The 18,704-nt window shown below is 43.8% G+C and overlaps 1 protein-coding gene across 1 annotated transcript in view; it reads right to left on the reverse strand.

Annotated features, from left to right (window-relative positions):
- The window catches only part of LOC147880872 (dual specificity protein kinase YAK1 homolog), a 63,369-nt gene that overhangs the window by 37,723 nt on the left and 6,942 nt on the right, over nt 1-18,704 (reverse strand). The window contains exons 6-9 of the mRNA XM_087402220.1: nt 13,355-13,437; nt 13,172-13,250; nt 13,020-13,060; nt 11,346-11,468 (exon numbers count right to left, since the gene is read on the reverse strand). Of these exons, the coding sequence (XP_087258346.1) occupies nt 11,346-11,468; nt 13,020-13,060; nt 13,172-13,250; nt 13,355-13,437 (326 nt within the window). The remainder of the gene's footprint in view (nt 1-11,345; nt 11,469-13,019; nt 13,061-13,171; nt 13,251-13,354; nt 13,438-18,704) is intronic.

Raw genomic sequence — 18,704 nt, forward strand, 5'->3', positions numbered from 1 at the left:
TGTATTTCCAATGTAATAAAGCGTCATATTTCAGCCTACTTGATTTTTGTCAAAGAGGACAGCCAACCAGTTCATGAAGGCTCTACTCTTTCTACTTTAGATAGAGAAAGGACTGCTTTTATTTCAGGTTTTTAGGATTGTTTCTCAGATGCACTTCCTCAAGAAGTACCTCCCAAGAGACCCGAGGATCATCAAATTGATATAATTCCAAGAAGCTTACCCCCTAATATACCTCCCTATCGTGTCAGTAAGGCACAACAGGAAGAGATAATGTCACAAGTGAAGGAACTCTTGGAAAAGGAATTAATACAGCCAAGTAATTCTCCTTACTGTTCCCCTGTGTTGCTTGTGCAAAAGAAGGATGGTAGTTGGAGAATGTGTATTGATTACAGGGCTTTGAATAAAGTCACAATTAAGAACCATTTTCCAATTCCACGCATTGATGATATATTGGATCAGTTGGAAGGTTCCCCAATGTTCAGTCGTATTGACCTTAAAAGTGGATACCATCAAATAAGGATACGGCCTAAAGATGTCTACAAGACTGCCTTCCGCACTTCATTTGGCTTATATGAGTTCCTTGTGATGCCTTTTGGTTTGACTAATGCACCTGCCACTTTCAATAGAATGATGGATAGAATTTTTAGAGCACACAGAAAGTTTGTGGACACTTTCTTCAATGACATCATTGTGTTCTCTAAAAATAAGCAAGAGCACAGGAAACACCTCACTATTATGTTTCAAGAGTTGAAAAGACACAAGCTGTTAATAAACACCAAGAAAAGTGAGTTCTTTATGCATGAGATTCATTTTCTCGGTCATATAGTGTCAAAGGATGGAGTCAAGATGGATCCTGCAAAAGTTGAGGCCATAAGGAGTTGGCCAATTCTGAAAAATCTGCATGAAGTCAGAAGCTTCCTTGGGTTGTGTTCATACTATCAGAGGTTTATAAAGTACTTTGCAGAAATTGCTTCTCCCTTGCATGCTTTACAAAAGAAAGCTGTACCGTTTCGTTGGGGACCAAAGGAAATGCAGCTTTTGAAGAGCTGAAGCAAAAGCTGTGTTCTGAACCTGTTATTATCTTGCCAGATCTTGCAAAACCCTTTGCTGTAACTTGTGATGCATGTGGGAACAGCATAGGAGGCACTTTGACGCAGGATCGCACAGTGGTTGCATATGAGAGTAGAGTTCTCAAAGATGCTGAATTGTACTTGCAGACATACGAGAAGGAAATGTTAGCAGTGATACATGCTTTGACCACATGGAAACATTACCTTCTTGGAGCTAATTTTTATGTGCAGACAAATCATCAGTCACTTAGATATTTTCTCACGCAGAGAAAATTATATGAAAAGCACATGAGATGGGCTAACTTCCTCTCAATGTTTCATTTTCAAATTGTACATGTGCTGGGTGACAAATATGTCGTGGCTGGTACACTTTCCAGGAAACCACAGCCTCAAGCAGTCTCCAAGAAACCTAGTGTTTCAGCAGTGAGCATTGCTTACAACAATGTGTTAGATGTGATGAAAGATCAGTATGTTAATGATGCTGAATTTTAGCTTTCTAATGGTCAAAGGCATGATCACTATATGTTGAAAGAGGGTTTCATTTTGATGCATGGACGACTCTGTGTCACTGATCAGATGCGACAGAAAGTCATAATGGAAAGTCATGCTCCTCCATATGCAGGACATCGGGAAATTACAGCAACAATTACAGCAGTGGAGCAATACTTTTATTGGCCATCTTTGAGGAAAGATGTGAAAGAATATGTGAGAACATGCATGGTTTGTCAGAAAGTAAAGTTTGACAGGCAGAAGGCACCTGGGTTGTTACACCCTTTGCCAATTCCGGATAGACCATGGCAAAGCATAGCTATAAATTTTGTGTTTGATCTTCCACGTACTCCTACTGGACATGATGGATTGTGGACAATAATTTGCAGGTTTAGCAAACAAGCCCACTTTGTGCCAGTAAGAAAGAAAATTACAGTGATAGAGATCCGAGGATGACCAGCCTCTTTTGGAAAGGGCAGTTTGAAAATATGGGCACTACGCTGAATTTTTCGTCATCTTTTCACCCTCAGTCTAATGGACAATTGAGGCAAGAAAACTCTACCATCTTGGATATGTTTAAATGCTATGTCTCAGACCACAAAAGCAAATGGGAGCATTATTTGCCGTTGCTGGAATATACTTATAATAATATGGTGCACACATCCACATGTAAAACACCTTTTGAAATAGTGGAAGGTGCCAGGAAGATACCTCCCATTTTGCATACAAAAGAGAAAATCTTCGAAGCTGATTGTTTTGTGAAAAGCCTTAAAGAGGCTTACAAGAAGATCAAATATGCCTTGCAAAGAAGTCAGGACAAGCAGAAAAGAGCAGCAGCAAATAAGCACCGCAGGGAATTGGTATTCACAGAAGGTGATTGGGTTTTGCTGCGTTTTCAAAAGGCAAGGCTGAAAAATAAGAAAGGCAAGGAAAGGTTGTACACAAAGCTGAACATGCATTACTATGGTCCTTTCCAGGTTTCTGAAAAGATAAACGAGGTAGCTTACAAGCTGAAGTTGCCTCCGCATTAGAAGATACATAATGCCTTTCATGTGAGCTTGTTAAAGCAATATCATGGAGATGTTCCCGAGGATTTACATGATGAGGTACAGCCTGAAGTGGAAGAACAGGATGAACTTCTGGTCCCAGAGCAGATTCTGGCACACAGAGATAGAAAGCTCAAGGGTAAAGTTATCCATCGCTACTTGGTAAAATTTCAAAATTACCCATCACTTGATGCGAAATGGATGGAGGAAGGTGAACTGACAGATTCACCTAGGCTATTGCAGCTTTACCTTGATGCTTTCCAGTTAGAGCCGACTACGGTCCAGGCTCCTACAGGTAGTTCAGCAGAGCGAGCGGAGCATTACTTGGTGTACGAGAGGGGGGTAGCACCTCCACTCCCTCAGTACAAACGGGCTCACCATGATTTCATGAGGTCGCTTGATGACACTGTATGTTTCATCCGAGATACTGAGCTGACAGTATTTCTACTGTGAGACTTCATGATATTGATGCATCTTGACTATTGATCGCCGAGGATCAAATAGATTTGGAGCAGTGTATATGGATGGACGCATGCCTCTCCTAGCCATATTTTCACTATCTTTGTGCGGCTTTCTTGTATACTCTTTCATGGTATCCTCCTAGGCCTCTCCTCTTGCAAAGCTACAACTTTCTGTTGAATTTCGAGTAGTCCTACGCGCTGGTTGACTGGTTTTTCTCAGTTTTGGATGACTTTCCAGCGATAAAACTTCTCCAAAACCTTCTCAATACATTCCTCTCTGAAGCACGCTTCTTTTGAGCCCAAGAACCCCCACTTCTTCGCGACAGAAGTGCTTCTTTTCACATTTTTCAGTGGAATTCTTGCTGGTCGACTCTTGTAAATGCTCTTTCTTCATGCCTTTGCACTCCTCTTTAGCTGAGAATGCAATTGGGCATTGGTTACTATGTCCTCTTGGTGATTGAGGACTTGGTTCGAGTTTTCAGGGCTTGGTAAGTTGTGATTTTGCTGCTGCAATTTCTTTTTGCCATAAGCTATTGGTTGGCCTCGTGTGCCGCCTCTTTCTAGGTTCACAAGTGCTCAGGCAATGCTACATGAGTCATTCTGGGAGGAGGAGAAGCAGATGAGGGCAAGAGGAAGAGGAGGAGAAGAGTAGGGCGACACGCGTAGAAGGGAGGGAAGGAGCTGTTGTAGAAGGGAGGAGGAGGGGAGAGATGCTATAGGAGGGAGGAGGAGGGGAGAGATTCTGTAGGAGGGAGGAGCACAGGAGAGGGATCCCGGGTGGCCAGAGAAGGAGGGGAGAGGAAGGAGGGAGGAGGAGCCAGAAGGAGGAGGAGGAGGGGAGAGGGAGGAGGGAGGAGGAAGAGCAAGACGGAGGAGGGGAGAGGAGAAGGGAGGGGGAGGGAGGGAGAGGGAGAGGGAGAGGGAGAGGGAGAGGGAGGAGGAGGAGGGAGGAAGGGAGAGAGAGGGAGAGAGGGAGAGAGAGAGATGTTGAGCAGGGGCATTCTAGCCTCCATCCCTTTTTCAGTGGTTTTGTTTGTGAAGAAATGGGTAAATGCCAAATGGTGATCATGCAATGGTTAATGGTTGTGATATATGCTTTGTGAGCTGTAAATAAGTGCTGAAGTGATTAAAGGTTTAGTTCCACTGCCCGTGATTAGAGGCCGGTTTCAGAAAGCATTGTGAATCTTCCAATGGTCAGGTAGCTGTAAGCGAAATGCTTCATCATTAATCTGCTGAGTTACCTTGAAAGGCCCATAGTACCTCATGCTTAGCTTAGGGAATAGCCGAGTACGATCCCGTGTACTTTTCGGCCTTACTTTTTGAAAACGCAGCAAGCCATAAACACCTTCCTTGATGACAATGTCACGCCTGTGCTTGTCCGCTGCCTTTTTCCGCTTCTCCTCTGACTTTTGCAATGCTTGTTTCACCTTCTAATAAGCTATGTCTAAGCTTTCCACATACTTATCAGCCTCAAAAAATTTATCCTTCGTCTGCAAGATGGGTGGAATCTTACGTCGGCCTTTCCCTATCTCAATCTATGGAAGAATGTACCATGTTATTGTATGCATACTCCACTAATGGTAAAAACTTCCCCCACTATGACTGGTGCTCCGAAACATAGCATTTCAGCAAATCTAGAGCTGTGGAATTCGCCTCCTCCGATTGCCCATCGGTCTATGGATGAAAAGCAGAAGAAAATAAGAGAGTAATGCCCATATTCTCAAAAAGTCCCCGCCAAAACAAGTTGGTCATGCGCGGGTCTCTATCACTCACAATTGATGTTGGCATACCATGGTACTTGATGATATTCTGCATAAATAACTTCGTCATATGATCTGCCCCAATCTTCCTCCATACAGGAATAAAGTGCGCCTGCTTGCTGAAGCAATCAATGATCGTCCATATTCCATCATTACATGTAGGTATCCTTGGCAAATCAAATCCATGGCTATGCTCTCCCATGGTCCATCAGATATGGGCAAAGGACGTAACAGTCCAAGAATCTTCTTGCAATCATACTTCACCTTCTGACGGGTTAGGCATGTGCAAACATACTCCTCAACATCACGATGCAGCATAGGCTAATAAAAGAAATGCTCCACCGCCATAGCTGTAGCATCAATACCTCGATGTCCTGCATATGGTGGATCATGACCTTCTACCTTAGCTGCTTAGTTACACACAACCTTCTGTCCATTATTAAGCTGGTCATATATTTCAGCAAATTGCTCATATTCCGCATAGTAATCCTTCATTACATCCATTGTGATAAGCAATTGTCACAGCTGAAACTTATGGCTTCCTGGACAAAGCATCTACAACCACATTCTTCTTGCCTTCATGTACAATTTGAAAATGAAACATTGACAAGAAGATTGCCCACCTCATGTGCTTCTCGGACAGCTTAGTTGCGTCAGAAAGTAGCACAAAGACTGATGATCCATCTGTGCTGTAAAATCAGCTCCCAATAGATAATGTTTCCAAGTGGATAAAGCATGAAGTGTATACCGCCAACATCTCCTTCTCATAAATCTGTAAATATAACTCAGTTGGCTGTAAAATGCAACTCTCATAAGCTACAGGATGCCCATCCTGTGTGAGGACAGCTCCAATACTATTTTTACCACAAGCATCCACATGCACATGAAAAGACTTCCTCAAGTCAGGAAAAATTAGCACCAGATCTGTTGTAAGCTTGCGCTTCAGCTCCTCAAAAGAGTCATTCTCCCCTTGTGTCCACTGGAAAGGTCTTTCCTTCTTCAAAAGTGCATGCATAGGGGCTGCAATTTCTGCAAAGTGACGGACAAAACGATAGTAGTAGGAACACAAACCCAAGAAACTACGAACCTTGTGCAAATTCTTTGGTTGTGGCCACTCCGTATTGATTCCACTTTAGCTGGATCCATACGAACCCATCCTTGGAATCAATATGCCCCAAAAGATGAATCTCAGTCATGAAAAACTCACTCTTTTTGGGGTTTATAAACAGCCTCTGCTTCCTGAGCTCAGCGAACACAATCGCGAGATGCTCCCAATGCTCCTCCTCATCTTTCGAAAACACAATCATGTCATCAAAGAATGTACCCACGAAGGCTCTGTGGTCTAGAAAGATCCTGTCCATCATGCGATTGAAGGTGGCGAGAGCATTAGTGAGTCCGAAAGGCATAACCAAAAACACATACAACCCAAAAGAAGTCATGAACGCCGTCCTATGCACATCTTCTGGACATATGCGAACCTGATAATACCCACTCTTCAAATCAACGCAGCTGAAAACAGCTCCCCCCTTCAAATTGAATCAACCTATCCAGAAAGTCATCTATCCTGGGTATAGGGAAGCGATTTTTAATGGCGATCTTATTCAAGGCGCGGTAATCAACACACATACGCCAAGAACCATCCTTCTTCTGAACCAATAGAACTGGAGAGCAATAAGGTGATGAACTTGGCTGAATCAGCCCCTTCTCAAAAAGGTCATTTACCTGGGGCTCGTAATCTCCTACTGCGCCGCACTAACTCTGTAAGGTGGTTTATCGGGTAGACAACTACTAGGTATGATGTCAATCCCATGGTCCTCCGGCCTTTCTAGTGGAAGCTCACTCGGCAACTCATTAGAAAAGCAATCTGAAAATTCAGTTAGAAAAACAGCCCTTTGCTTTTCCAAACGGGAAACAGTATGCTCTTCATTTACAGGAGATCTCTCTCTAGCAAAAACCATGTACGCAGAAATACGACTTTTCATCATAGAATTAATGACAGAAGCTGTTACAACTGGGACAGGCTCCCCTTTTAATTTTGCATCAATTGCATGGGTCTTCGAAGCCCTTATGTGAAACTGTAATTTTTCTCTTCTTAGCTTCTATCACCGCATCCCAATGATGCATCCATGGCATACCCGACAAAGTGTCATGACCTGCAAGGGGCATAATATAAAAGTCTTCGCTATCCACGAAAGACTGAATATGCAAGCGCAACTTCCCTATGATAGGTGTGATAGGAATAGTGAACTCCGGGTTAGCCATACCAGCTTCACTGCTCGGTCCCAACTCCTCGGCTCGAATGCCCAATCTCGCTGCCATCTCTGGAGAAATAAAGTTGGCCTTTGCACCTGGATCAAAGAAAATAGGGGCTGTCTGTTCTCGAACTTTAACCCAAGCTCTGCAAAGCTCAATTTCCTCACCCTGGGGCTGTGCATTGTCTTCCCCTTCTGATCACCTTTGCCTGCGTCAACCTTCTCCTCATTCCACTTTGGGCAATCCGAAGACACATGACCTGGTTCTTTGCATTTAAAACATTTCTTTTCTTCATAGAGCGTTTTCCGCTCCTCTCGACTCAAATACACAGCTGCCTTTTTATTGTTTTGTTGCCTCCCTGCAACAAACGCAGCCTTCTGACGATTAGCCTTCTTCTCTATCGAAACCCAAATCTCTTGTCTGTGTCATCCTTCTTAAATTCCTGCTTCTGTTCACCTTTGAACCCAGAAGTCCTCTCCTGCATCAAAGCATATGCCGTGCTAGCATTCTCAATAATCTGAGACATATTGGAAACTTTAGTCTTCGTGCAGTAGTCTCTCAACTCCTTAGGCAGCCCGTAGTAATATTTCTCAACCTGCTCAGCGAAAGGAACAATCCGATAGGAGCTAACAGGCAACAAGGCTGCCTAAAACACATGTTTGAAACCTACCCACGTGTTTGGTGCCGTGTTTTGCATAAGCATAGTGGTCCACCAATGAAGTTCATTCCCCTTTAGAAAACTTGCAGCCCGGCGTATTTTAGATGATTCTGTGAAATACACTCCTGTGTAGGCTGCATCAAACTGCTGTAAAAAGGTCAAGGCTATCCTGCACCCCACTAAATGTCTCAAATTTTACCGCTGCACCAGCCTCTTTAAAGTCTTTCATCTTCCCTTGAGGTGCCAAATTATCATATATAGATGCCTGGGCAAAAGGGACAACAGCACTCACTCTATCTCCCACACTACCAGCATTGGGAAAAGCTGTATTATTCAGACCAGCACCCACATTTTGCATATTTCCCAAACCAAGGTTACCTATTGCTACAGTAGGCATACCACCTATTTGCATCCCTGGGGCTGCTCCAAGATTTGCACACATCATATTCTATCCCATGGGCTGTAAACTAGGCTAAAACCCAACTGTTTGACTAGTAGGCATACTCGGAAATTGGGCTTGTGGGCTGACCATGGCCTGAAATACTGAACCACCACCAAAATAACCTGGTTGCACCTGGTTTGCCATAATTCCTTGCTGTTCGGAAACCATGGACTGTGAGGGACATTTTAAAGACCAACCAAGATCATGTGAAGCACGCGAAAGACAAAATGGAGTTTGGGCAACAATATAGAAGTTTAAAAGTTAGAGAGGAGGAGATAAATACAATTTTTATGAGCTTTTCTAGGGTTTAAGTTTGGGCAAGCAAAGAGAGAGAGAGATTAAAGCCTAAGAGAAGGAGATTGTGCTCATCTAGACATCAATGAAAACTTTGAAAGAAATATTTTAATCAAAGGTATTATGGATCTCTCTTAATGCTTACGGAGTTAGCAGAATTAGCTTACCATCTTAACTTCCTTTTACTAAAATGCATAATTATCACATGCATTGAGGATTGAGCCAAGTTGAGGGGCAGTCCCTCCATATTGGAGATATGATTGATAGATGACTCACAAGAGTTTGAGACTAGGGACCGTTCAATCTAAAGATCAAAGGAGGCGATTGCATTCCTTTTCAGAGGCTTTGGCATCTTACCTTGCTATATCAAGTAGCGCAGTTCCTGTAATCTTAAGGTAACCAGCGGGTATTGTTAACGACCGAGACAACAAATTTAATGGCCATTTTTGAAGGGCTGTATTCATGAGGTTGAAAACTACTTTGAATATGAACACTGCGGATCATCCATGAGTGATGGCCAAACTGAGAGAGTCGATCAAGTCATTGAGGATATGCTTTGAGCATATGTAAGTAAATGGCCAAGTTTTCGAGGACGTAAACCATTCTTAAGGGGAAGGGAATGTTACGTCATTCATAATCGCAAAAGCCCATGGCTTCGTTATGGTGAGGCGGGAAACTAGAGGGCTCGATAGTGCTTGCATTAATGGCAAGCTAGAGGGTTGGGCTCTAGAGATAATCCTAGGCTTAGGCAATGGTATGGAGTGCATTGCTAAGGCCACAATAGGGCATAGATCCAATATAGACACATGGCACTCCAATAGGTCCCAACTGGTAAGCATTGGGTTGAGGGGAGGGTTCTAAAGGCTAAGAAGGACGAGGAAGGAAGAAACGTGATGAGAGTTCACGTAAAAGAGAATGAGGAGGAGCTTCAGAGAGACACCTCTTACTATGTGGATGTAAAAAAGGGTGAGTGGTGGACAGGAATTCAGCCCAAAGCATGCTAGGAAGTGCTCGAAATTGAGCAGGGAAGACACAAAAAACAGTTTCAGATAGGCACATCCATCCGAGTGATGTCCTATGATGTATGTGGGACCAACTCCACTGGTCGGCTATGGATAGACAAGAAGAGCTCGTCCAACAATCGTCAGGGAAGAATCAGTGTGATGGATCAATGTTGCTGGTCAACATGAACAAATTGTTGACGTCACTCCCTCCCCCCTCCCTCCTCTGTAGCCTCCAAGAGGAAGCTTGTCATCTGACAAGTCTCTCTACATGTCAAAGAGTAGAGAGGAGACGTTTGCAGTCCTCCTCTGAGTGCCACCCGAGGTGTCACGGAATTGTATTTATCCCAAGTAATAATGAGAAATACTTTATTTCGACTCGCTCAAAAAGAGTTGACTTTGGTCGACTCGAGCAAGTTTCCATTTTATCATTTCCATTTGTATATGTGCATAGAGGGGCGCTCACAGAGAACCAAGACTAGTCCATAGTACAATGTATGAATGCATTGGCTAACCCCTAGTGTGTGTGCACTCCTCTCTCCCTCTGTTCTACCTGATTTGGAGTTCACTTTCGTTGTTATTACTTCACCAATGAGAGTTACCAACATGTGCAAACTAGTCAAAGATCTGTGAATTGAGGTGTCAAGAGCTGCTTCCAAGGTTACAATCATAGAAGCTTCATTATAGCACAATCTCATTTAAAAAAACCCTTGGACTAGGGGAGCATGGCAACTCTAACACAAATTGGTTTTCTCTTAGTTGGGCACAATGGGACAATGGCCCAATCAAATCACTGAATCCTAAAACCAAGTAGCACAATTGCCAGCACAGATGCAGCTCAGAGGCGCGAGATGACAAACAGCACAACTTGACGCAACCATCCCCGAGGCTTGCTGCTACCCCCTGCATATGACAATACTAGCGCATATGAGATCCGTCTCAAAGTCAGATACATTACTATACATAGTGGTAGATGTCCCCTTTGTAAGATAATTTGGCTACCTTTGTGCCACTATTGGATATGGTATCTTTGTAGAGAATAAGAGTCATTGGGTGACAAGACAACAGATGGGCTACTGGCCCACCTCCAACTAGCCATAGGGTTCGCACTTTGAGGCAATTCTAACTATCAAAAGGCTGCTCTCCTTGAAAGGTGAAGTCGCACTCAAGAAATTGCCTAAGCAGACTCAATAATCTAAGCTAGTACCCTTATTCTCCTACGCCACCTGCATTGGCAAGCAACTCCAATTAACGCCCTCTCCAGGGACGTACTAGTGGGAAAGACATTGTCTCCAGCAACATGTTTGAACATCCCTTGTCTCTAGATTCTGAACACAATTGTGATCCATCCACTTGGATGGAAGATCTACTTCTTCTAGCTAAGGCCTCCCCATCACCCCCTGGCTTGAACAGATGGGATGAGATGGCACATTTTATTGCTGCAAAACAAGGTCTGTCTGACCACCTAGGACACCTTGAGATGCACACTCGAGGATTATTGTGCACCTGCATGTGTGGACCGTAGCGTTAACTCCAAAGGCTTAGTTCAAGGCCGAGATAGTATCGCTAAGATTTTTTTATGGCAATGGTGTGCAAAGAGATCATACAGGTCACTTCCACATAGTGCCGATCTTGCCTACCAAAGGATGATGGTTCAATAGGTTTCCAATGGACAGTCCAGACTATTCACAAATAAGAGACCTTCGGTGTTTTTCCCTGAAAAAAAATAGGTTTCCCTCCATCAACAGACTATTTCTAGTGAATACAGTTACTGGTCTATTGTCCAGCCATCCTTAAATCTTTCATATCTAGCCTCTGTGTGGAGTTTTGAGCTTCGTATATATGTAATGGAGACAGGAAAACAAACTTACCCAAGTATCTGAATGATACGGTGGAGGAGGTCGTACTGAGACTGAGCAGGAAACAATGGTATGCCCAAGAAGAGCTCTGCCGCAACACACCCAAAAGACCACATATCGATTGATGTTGTATATCTTAATCTTGTCAAGTTTCCAAATTGCTAGAGAACTCTCAAAAGGAACAGTTATCTATACTGTTCATTAAACAAGATTTGAAATTCATAACTGTTTCAACAAAGACTTCAGATTATAACTCGATGACTACATTGGATGTAGATTGGAAATATCTATTCACTAATGCAATCCATATACTCATCTTTTCTACAATGTTTACCACATCCAACGTTCATGGTGTGCATATACCTAGATGAATCCAGGAACATTCCCAAACTCATCCTCTAAACACACAACAAAGTGCAGTTTCAATCTCATGATAGTCACTCATAAGGTTGAAAACCATAAACTCCATCACGCATAGCAAGGACTAGCTACTATGACATCCCCACTGATGTTCATGGTGTGCATACTTGTTCCTCGATTGCGACTCAATTAATTGAGATTATATTTTCTAAGAACTTACACACCTAAGGAAATCTCAATAAACGCGTACTTTAGCTATTCATGAACGTGTTCAGCAAAAGATATTACTAGCATCAGTTTAAAATCAATGTCAGCCCTCAAACTCTATGCCTCAGTCCACATAAATCAATCAGTCCTTAACAGACTCATAGCATCACTTTTAACAACATTACCTAAGGATTCCAGCTGAACTCTCAGCTTTGAGGTGGAGCTTGGACAATAGCACTGTCCTGTTTGTTCATCACAATCTAAACTAAGTGCAGTGGTTGGAATGGGTTCAGCTGTAAAATAGCCGTACCACCATCTCTAAGAGAAGGCGGATCAAGTTGCTTCACTCCATCTAAAGAAATTCATCATTTCAAATAGAAGATACGTGTAAACAATTTTCATCCAAAAAGGACATGACTCAGTTTAGTTGCAATGCTCTTCAAACTATGTGTCACTTTATACCACTCTCCCAAGCAAATGCAATATGAATCCCAAGAAGGGAGCTTCTAAAAAGTTAGTAATTCTCAGTATACTGAGACCTACCTATGTAGGAGAGGTTACAAAACAGACTGTGATCAAGCATGGACTGTTGTATTATCAAGAAAATATTTCTAGATATGGGCGTTGACAAAATCCAGGCACAGATTACCTTGAAAAAACAGAGGGTCTATAATCTTATTGAGAAAAGCTCTTGTTACCTCACGTGGGAGCAATGCAGAGTCGATAAAGTGGAAATATTTATAGGTGGTGACATTACATGGTGTAGGAGATCCCCCACCTAAAGGTGGACCCTATCTAACAATAGACACTCATTTAGTACTAACTTTATTAATTGTCCTAACTAGGCACTACTATTCCCTTTAGGCCAATTAGGCTTTACTAACTAGTGACCACTGTCTAACATCCTAATTTCTAGCCTAACACAGCAAAAGGCTGGAATGAGTTGAGTCCATACAAAAATCCCTTGCTCATTTCTTCCATCTGAAAGCACTTGAGTTTGGCTTCTTACCCTTGAACGTAGCAAATGATATTCAGCACTATTTGTTATTACTACAAAACCTTAGTTCAAAGGGGCCTATTCAAACAGAAAAGCATCGATCAGATCTCAAAGTAGGATACTCATGGCCGAGAACAACTTCCGGGGAGCGATAAAAGCGGCTCTGTGTCAAATAACCACCAATAACAGCACATCAGCAATAAAGTTGCTCCTACATATTGCCAAAACATTTTGGAAGATTCATTAATTATGAATGTCATATAAGCTCTTGTACCTGGATATAAGAATAGACAGTTCGATGCTCCATACAAGCAGATCCAAAATCAATGAGCTTGAGTTCAGCTGATGCAGGACTGCAATGCCCAAGTTCAAATCCTAATTAGTATAACAATAAAGTAAATTGTTTTCAAGGCTACAAATGTACTAATTGGTAACAAAACAGCAAGCTTGCAAGTACCGTGTGGTGAGAAGAATGTTCTCTGGTTTAAGGTCGCAATGAATTACTCTTGCATCACGAAGGACTGCCAGGGCTGTTAAAATCTGCACATGGACGAACACAATTAATAGGTTTGGGCATGATGCTGTCTCGCCCTCACAAACACATTCCGTGCATGCGTGTGTGTGTGTGTGTGTGTGCGCATGCATGCACTAGTTGCTTTTCCACATAGACTGTCACGGTGACGTGAAAAGTGATGTAAAGTTTAATGTAACTCAGACCTAAGGTTAACCTTGGTTAAGTCTAGTAATAGTTTGGCCATGAGGGACTGGCTAGAGGAAGTGCAGACTTCCTATAAGTTCCTAGGGGCAATTTCTAAGTGCACCCACTAGGTCCTAGGGATAAGGCATAGGCATTTAAGAGGGGCTATAAAGTTGGGCCCAAGGACAACCAACGTTGTCCTTGGTATGGTGGTTAGGACTTTAACGAAGCGCCAAGTGGCATGCATGCAAATGCATGTGCTCCCCTCAACCTACCATCTCTCTCCCTCACCCTCCTGAAGCATATCGGGGTCTGCAGAGGGAGCCTGGAGCAGAATTCCATGCCGGCTTCACAGTTTGCTTGCCTTTTTTGCTGTTGGCTGCTCTCCATCACGCTTTTGCTGGGTTCTACGTCCTTTTCTACTGCTGCACATAGGTGCAGGCTGTAGGCACGCATCCCTAGGCTGCTTTCAGGCAGTCCGTACACATTGTACAAACAATTGGCGCAACTCCCAAGGTGACTGAACGGATTGCTAGGCACGGATCCTGAGGTGCTTGCAACAAGGCACGGATCCCAAGGCAGATCATCCTTTCTATATGATTCTCCTTGCCATTCGTGGCAGATCTGTGGCCCTAGCCTCTCCAACTCTTTTCTTGCCTTCCTTCCACCTTCTATCCGGTTCTCTCTCTCTCTCTCTCCTCCCGGAGGCTAGAAGACACCTGCACCCTACTAGGCGCGAGGACTGAGCTCGCCCCTCTGCCACGGACAATGGGTATTTGGTTTTTGTCTTCCATTTGATTGTTATTTCTTATTTTGAAGTTATCTGCAGTGTATTTCATGTGCTTGGTGTCCTTTCTGGTCCCCACAGGCTTAAGCAAGCACTCAAGGGTGTGCTAGGGAAAGGCCAGAGGGCCAGTGTGATGCATGTGAAAGCCTTGAGGCTGCTTTGAGCACAGTTTGCTAGTGGTTTGGATGCTTTAATGCCTTTCAGTTGAGTCAAGTCAGAAGTGGATGCCTAAGATTGCCTTGCCAATTGGATTCTAATGGTGCACTGTGGAATAGATGCCCTAAAGATAGTAGGAGGATTTGCAGAGAGGTACGGTACAAAGGTGAGCCCCTGGTGTAAAGCATTTCCATTCAGAATCATTAAATAAATACCGAAAGGGGCGCCAAGGCATTTGGGGCCAGTGGGTGTATTGTGTACTATTTCACTGAGCAGGGGCATTCTAGCCTCCCCATTGTTGTTGTTGAAGTTTATTTCTAAGTACTGTTAAGTGGTTGAAGTGATTAAAGCTTGCATTGTGGCTATTTATGAGGTTTATGACTGAGTAGACGAGGATTACAACCCTTTGGATTCCTGAAGGCCGCTTACATTGGTTCCATTGCCGAGATCATCACCATCTTTCTATAGAGGTGAGCCCTGGTAGTGTTGGGTGAAAGAAGCCTTCATTGCAATTTTTGCTATAGCCATCAATCTCAGCAAGCATGTCACACCGTGAGAGGTCATTGACCATATCGGAGCAAAAGGAGCAAGAGGAAGACGGGGCATCAGAGAGCTTTGGGAGGAGCATAGTATCGGTGAGGGTGATGAGGAGCAGGACAGTGGGGGACAGCCTCTTCCTCCTGAGCATGCCACCAAGGACTCACAAGATGAGGTAAATGAGGCTGAGGAGCTTGATCCCAATGCCCTTTTTCAGTTGCGAATGCAAAGTGTAGTAGGAGCCCTGTCACCGTTGCAACATACTTTCATGGAGATTATGCAAGCTCCTCCTAGCAATATTGCTCCTCCTAGAAGCAAAAAGACATCTAAGAAGAAGCAGAAGAAGCATAAGAAGACTCACAAGCACGCTCCCTCAGGCGAACAGCCACCAGTGCCCTCAGTTGCCCCTGGAATGGGTAATGCCAATAACTTTCACTTAGTGAATCAGGGACAGCAAGTTTTTCTGCATACTATGATGCATCAAGGGTATTTTGGAGGGAGTTCAATGTTCCAAGCAATGGTGGGACAGCCCACGGAAGCACCTATAATGCCAGGCAGTTTTGTAGGCAGCATGCAGCTTGGAATGCAGAATTTCCAGCAGCATATGATGGGAGGAATGCCCCCTGCTAATGCCAACATGATGTATGCAAATCTTGGGATGCAGCCCGGAATGCAGACAAGGTTGCCAAGAATGATGGGTAATACTTGGAATATGTCACAGATGCAAGGAGTGGGACCCGGAATGTTTAACCCCACCATGGGTGCTGGTGGTATGGCTCCAAATGCGGGATCAATGATGACTCCACCGTTTTTACAGCCCCCTGTTTATGATGATCTTACCCCCAAAGGCAAGCTGAAGGACTATAAGGAGGGAGGGGCAGCTGTGAAGTTTGAAACCTTCAATGGGATGCAGGACAAATTGAAGGCTTTGACATTTGTGCAACAATTTGATGCCACCTATTCAGGTGGACACTCCACGAAGTCTTCCAAAGTTCGAAAGGCAGCCACCTTTTTAAAGGGCAATGCACTCCAATGGTGGACCAATTTACTTTTATAGGGCAGAGCACCTACCACCTAGGTTGAATTCAAACAAGTGTTCTCAGCCACGTGGTTAACCACCGCTTTCGAGGTAGATATCATGACCGCTTGGTACAAGCTAGATGCAGCGAATTGCAGGAATTTGGAAGAATACAATAAGAATTTTTGGGAAGCCTTGTTGCCAGTGAACTCCTACAGGCATGTACCGGCTGTCCGAACAAATTGAAAGGTATTGCTGCGGGCTGCCAAAGGAGATTCGGGACTACTGCACAAAGACAAAGGTCTCCAACATGTCTCAGTTGAGTGAGAATGCCACTACGGTTTATGCACTCATGCAAGGGAAGGTTTCTGGGTTTAGAGGTAGCCACCAGGAGGCACCAAAGTCAAAGGGCAGCAAGCTGGAATCTCCTACTGAGCAGGGTGAGCATAAGAGAAGAGGAATGATCATAAGAATAAGAAGCCTAAACCTACTGCTGGTCTCATGCCAGACTTGATCAGGGTTGTTCAAAATGTGGATGCTACAGAGTTGTGTCGGGCATGGGGCAAAATAAGAGACCAAACAGCTTTGATGTTTTTCGATCCGGGAGCCAAAGCCAACTTCATTTCTCTAGAGCTGGCTGGAAAATTGGGAATAAAGGCAGAAGAGATGGGTGCCTTGTGTGATGCGGACATGGCTTGCCCGTGAGCTCAGCCAATCAGTTACTCTAGTGATAGGCAAGCTAAGAATGCACATTCAGAGCTAAGTGGACACGAAAGAGTTCTACATTATGCTGCTGAATGGTTGTGATGTGTTACTGGAAATACCCTGGCACTTCCATGTTGGGGCTGTTTTGGATACGAAGGATAAAACTATCACAATCACTCACCGTGGCAAAACGCATGTTCTTGATGCTAAGCTGAAGGGAGAATCTATTCCTGCTGTATCTACTTCTGCCATTGGCAATGTAATGAAAAAACACTTTTCAGCGTACTTAAGTGTTTGCATCTGAAAAGCAGTCAGTAGAAGAAAAGTCTCATTTCTCTAAGCTGGAAAAGCAGCAGACAAACTTTCTTTTTCAGTTTAAGGAGTGCTTTTCTGACTCTCTTCCTCCGGAGTTGCCCCCCTGAAAGGCCAAAAGACCATACGATAGACATAATCACTGGTAGCAGCCCACCTAACAGTGCTCCTTGCCTCACAAAACGAAATTATAAACCGGGTCAAGGACCTGTTAGAGAAAGGCTAATTCAGCCCAGCTCTTCACCCGTGCTTTTGGTCCAGAAGAAGGATGGGTCCTCGCCGATGTGCAGTGACTACCGAGCCCTCAATAAAATCACAATTAAACAGATTCCCTATACCTAGGATAGATTATATTTTGGATAGGTTACAAGGATCTAGAATGTTCAACCGTATTGATCTGAAGAGTGGTTACCACCAGATCAGAATTAAGCCAGAGGATGTGCAAAAAAACAGCATTCCGTACCACAGTCTGTATGAGTTTCTTGTCATGCCATTTGGGTTAATGAATGCACCTGCCACCTCTAACAGAACGATGGACATGATTTTTAGAGAACACCGAGCCTTTGTTGGCACTTTCTTTGATGACATCATCGTGTTCTCTCAGGATCAGGCTGAACATAAGAAGCACCTGGCAGTTGTTTTTTAGGAGCTTCGAAAGCACGAGCTACTTGTCAATGACAACAAAAGTGAATTTTTCATGCATGAGATCCATTTTCTCAAACATATTGTTTCTAAGGATGGAGTCAAGATGGACCCCGCCAAGGTAGAGACTCTCAAGAATTGGCCACATCTGAAGAACATCCATGTGGTACGTAGCTTTCCGGGCTTGTGCTCGTACTACAGGAGATTCATCCGATATCTTGCAGAGATTGCATCGCCGCTCCGTGCCTTGCAGAAGAAAGGGGTCACTTTCAGATGGGATACCACCGAGGTTGCAGCTTTTGAGAAGCTGAAAGAGAAACTTTGCTCCGATACTGTTATACAATGCCCGATCTTCGCAACTCTTTCGCTGTTCAAGCTGATGCATGTGGGAACAGCGTAGGCGCGGTACTTATGCAAGACAACAGAGTGGTGGCATACGAGAGTAGAGTTCTCCAAGATGCTGAAATGAATTTTGGCATCTAGGAGAAAGAGATGTTGGTTGTCATACATGCTCTTTCAACCTGGAAGCATTATCTTCTAGGTGCTGATTTTTATGTTCAGACCGATCACCAATCCTTGCGATACTCTCACTCAGAAAAAGATGTCCAAGAAGCACATGAGTTTCTTTGTTTCATTTTCAGATTGTGCATGTGCCTAAAAAGAAGAATGTGGTTGCAGATGCACTTTCCCGAAAGCCCACCCAAGATGTAGTGTCCATTAAGCCGCAAGTTTCAGCCGTTACCATTGCATATCATGATGAGCTTGATGCCATGAAGGATCAATATGCCAATGCTGCTGATTTTGCACAGATTTATGATCAATTGGTCAAGGGCCAGAGGCATGAGCACTATACTCTCAAGGAGGGTTTTCTCATGATGCATGGCAGACTGTGTGTCACGCACCAATTGAGGCCAAAAGTTTTGACCGAGAGTCATGCCCCAGCTTATGCAAGA

The sequence above is a fragment of the Dipteris shenzhenensis genome, chromosome 31 (genome assembly GCF_047967505.1).
Source record: "Dipteris shenzhenensis isolate YYH24624 ecotype China chromosome 31, Dip_SZ_1.0, whole genome shotgun sequence".
Taxonomy (NCBI): domain Eukaryota; kingdom Viridiplantae; phylum Streptophyta; class Polypodiopsida; order Gleicheniales; family Dipteridaceae; genus Dipteris; species Dipteris shenzhenensis.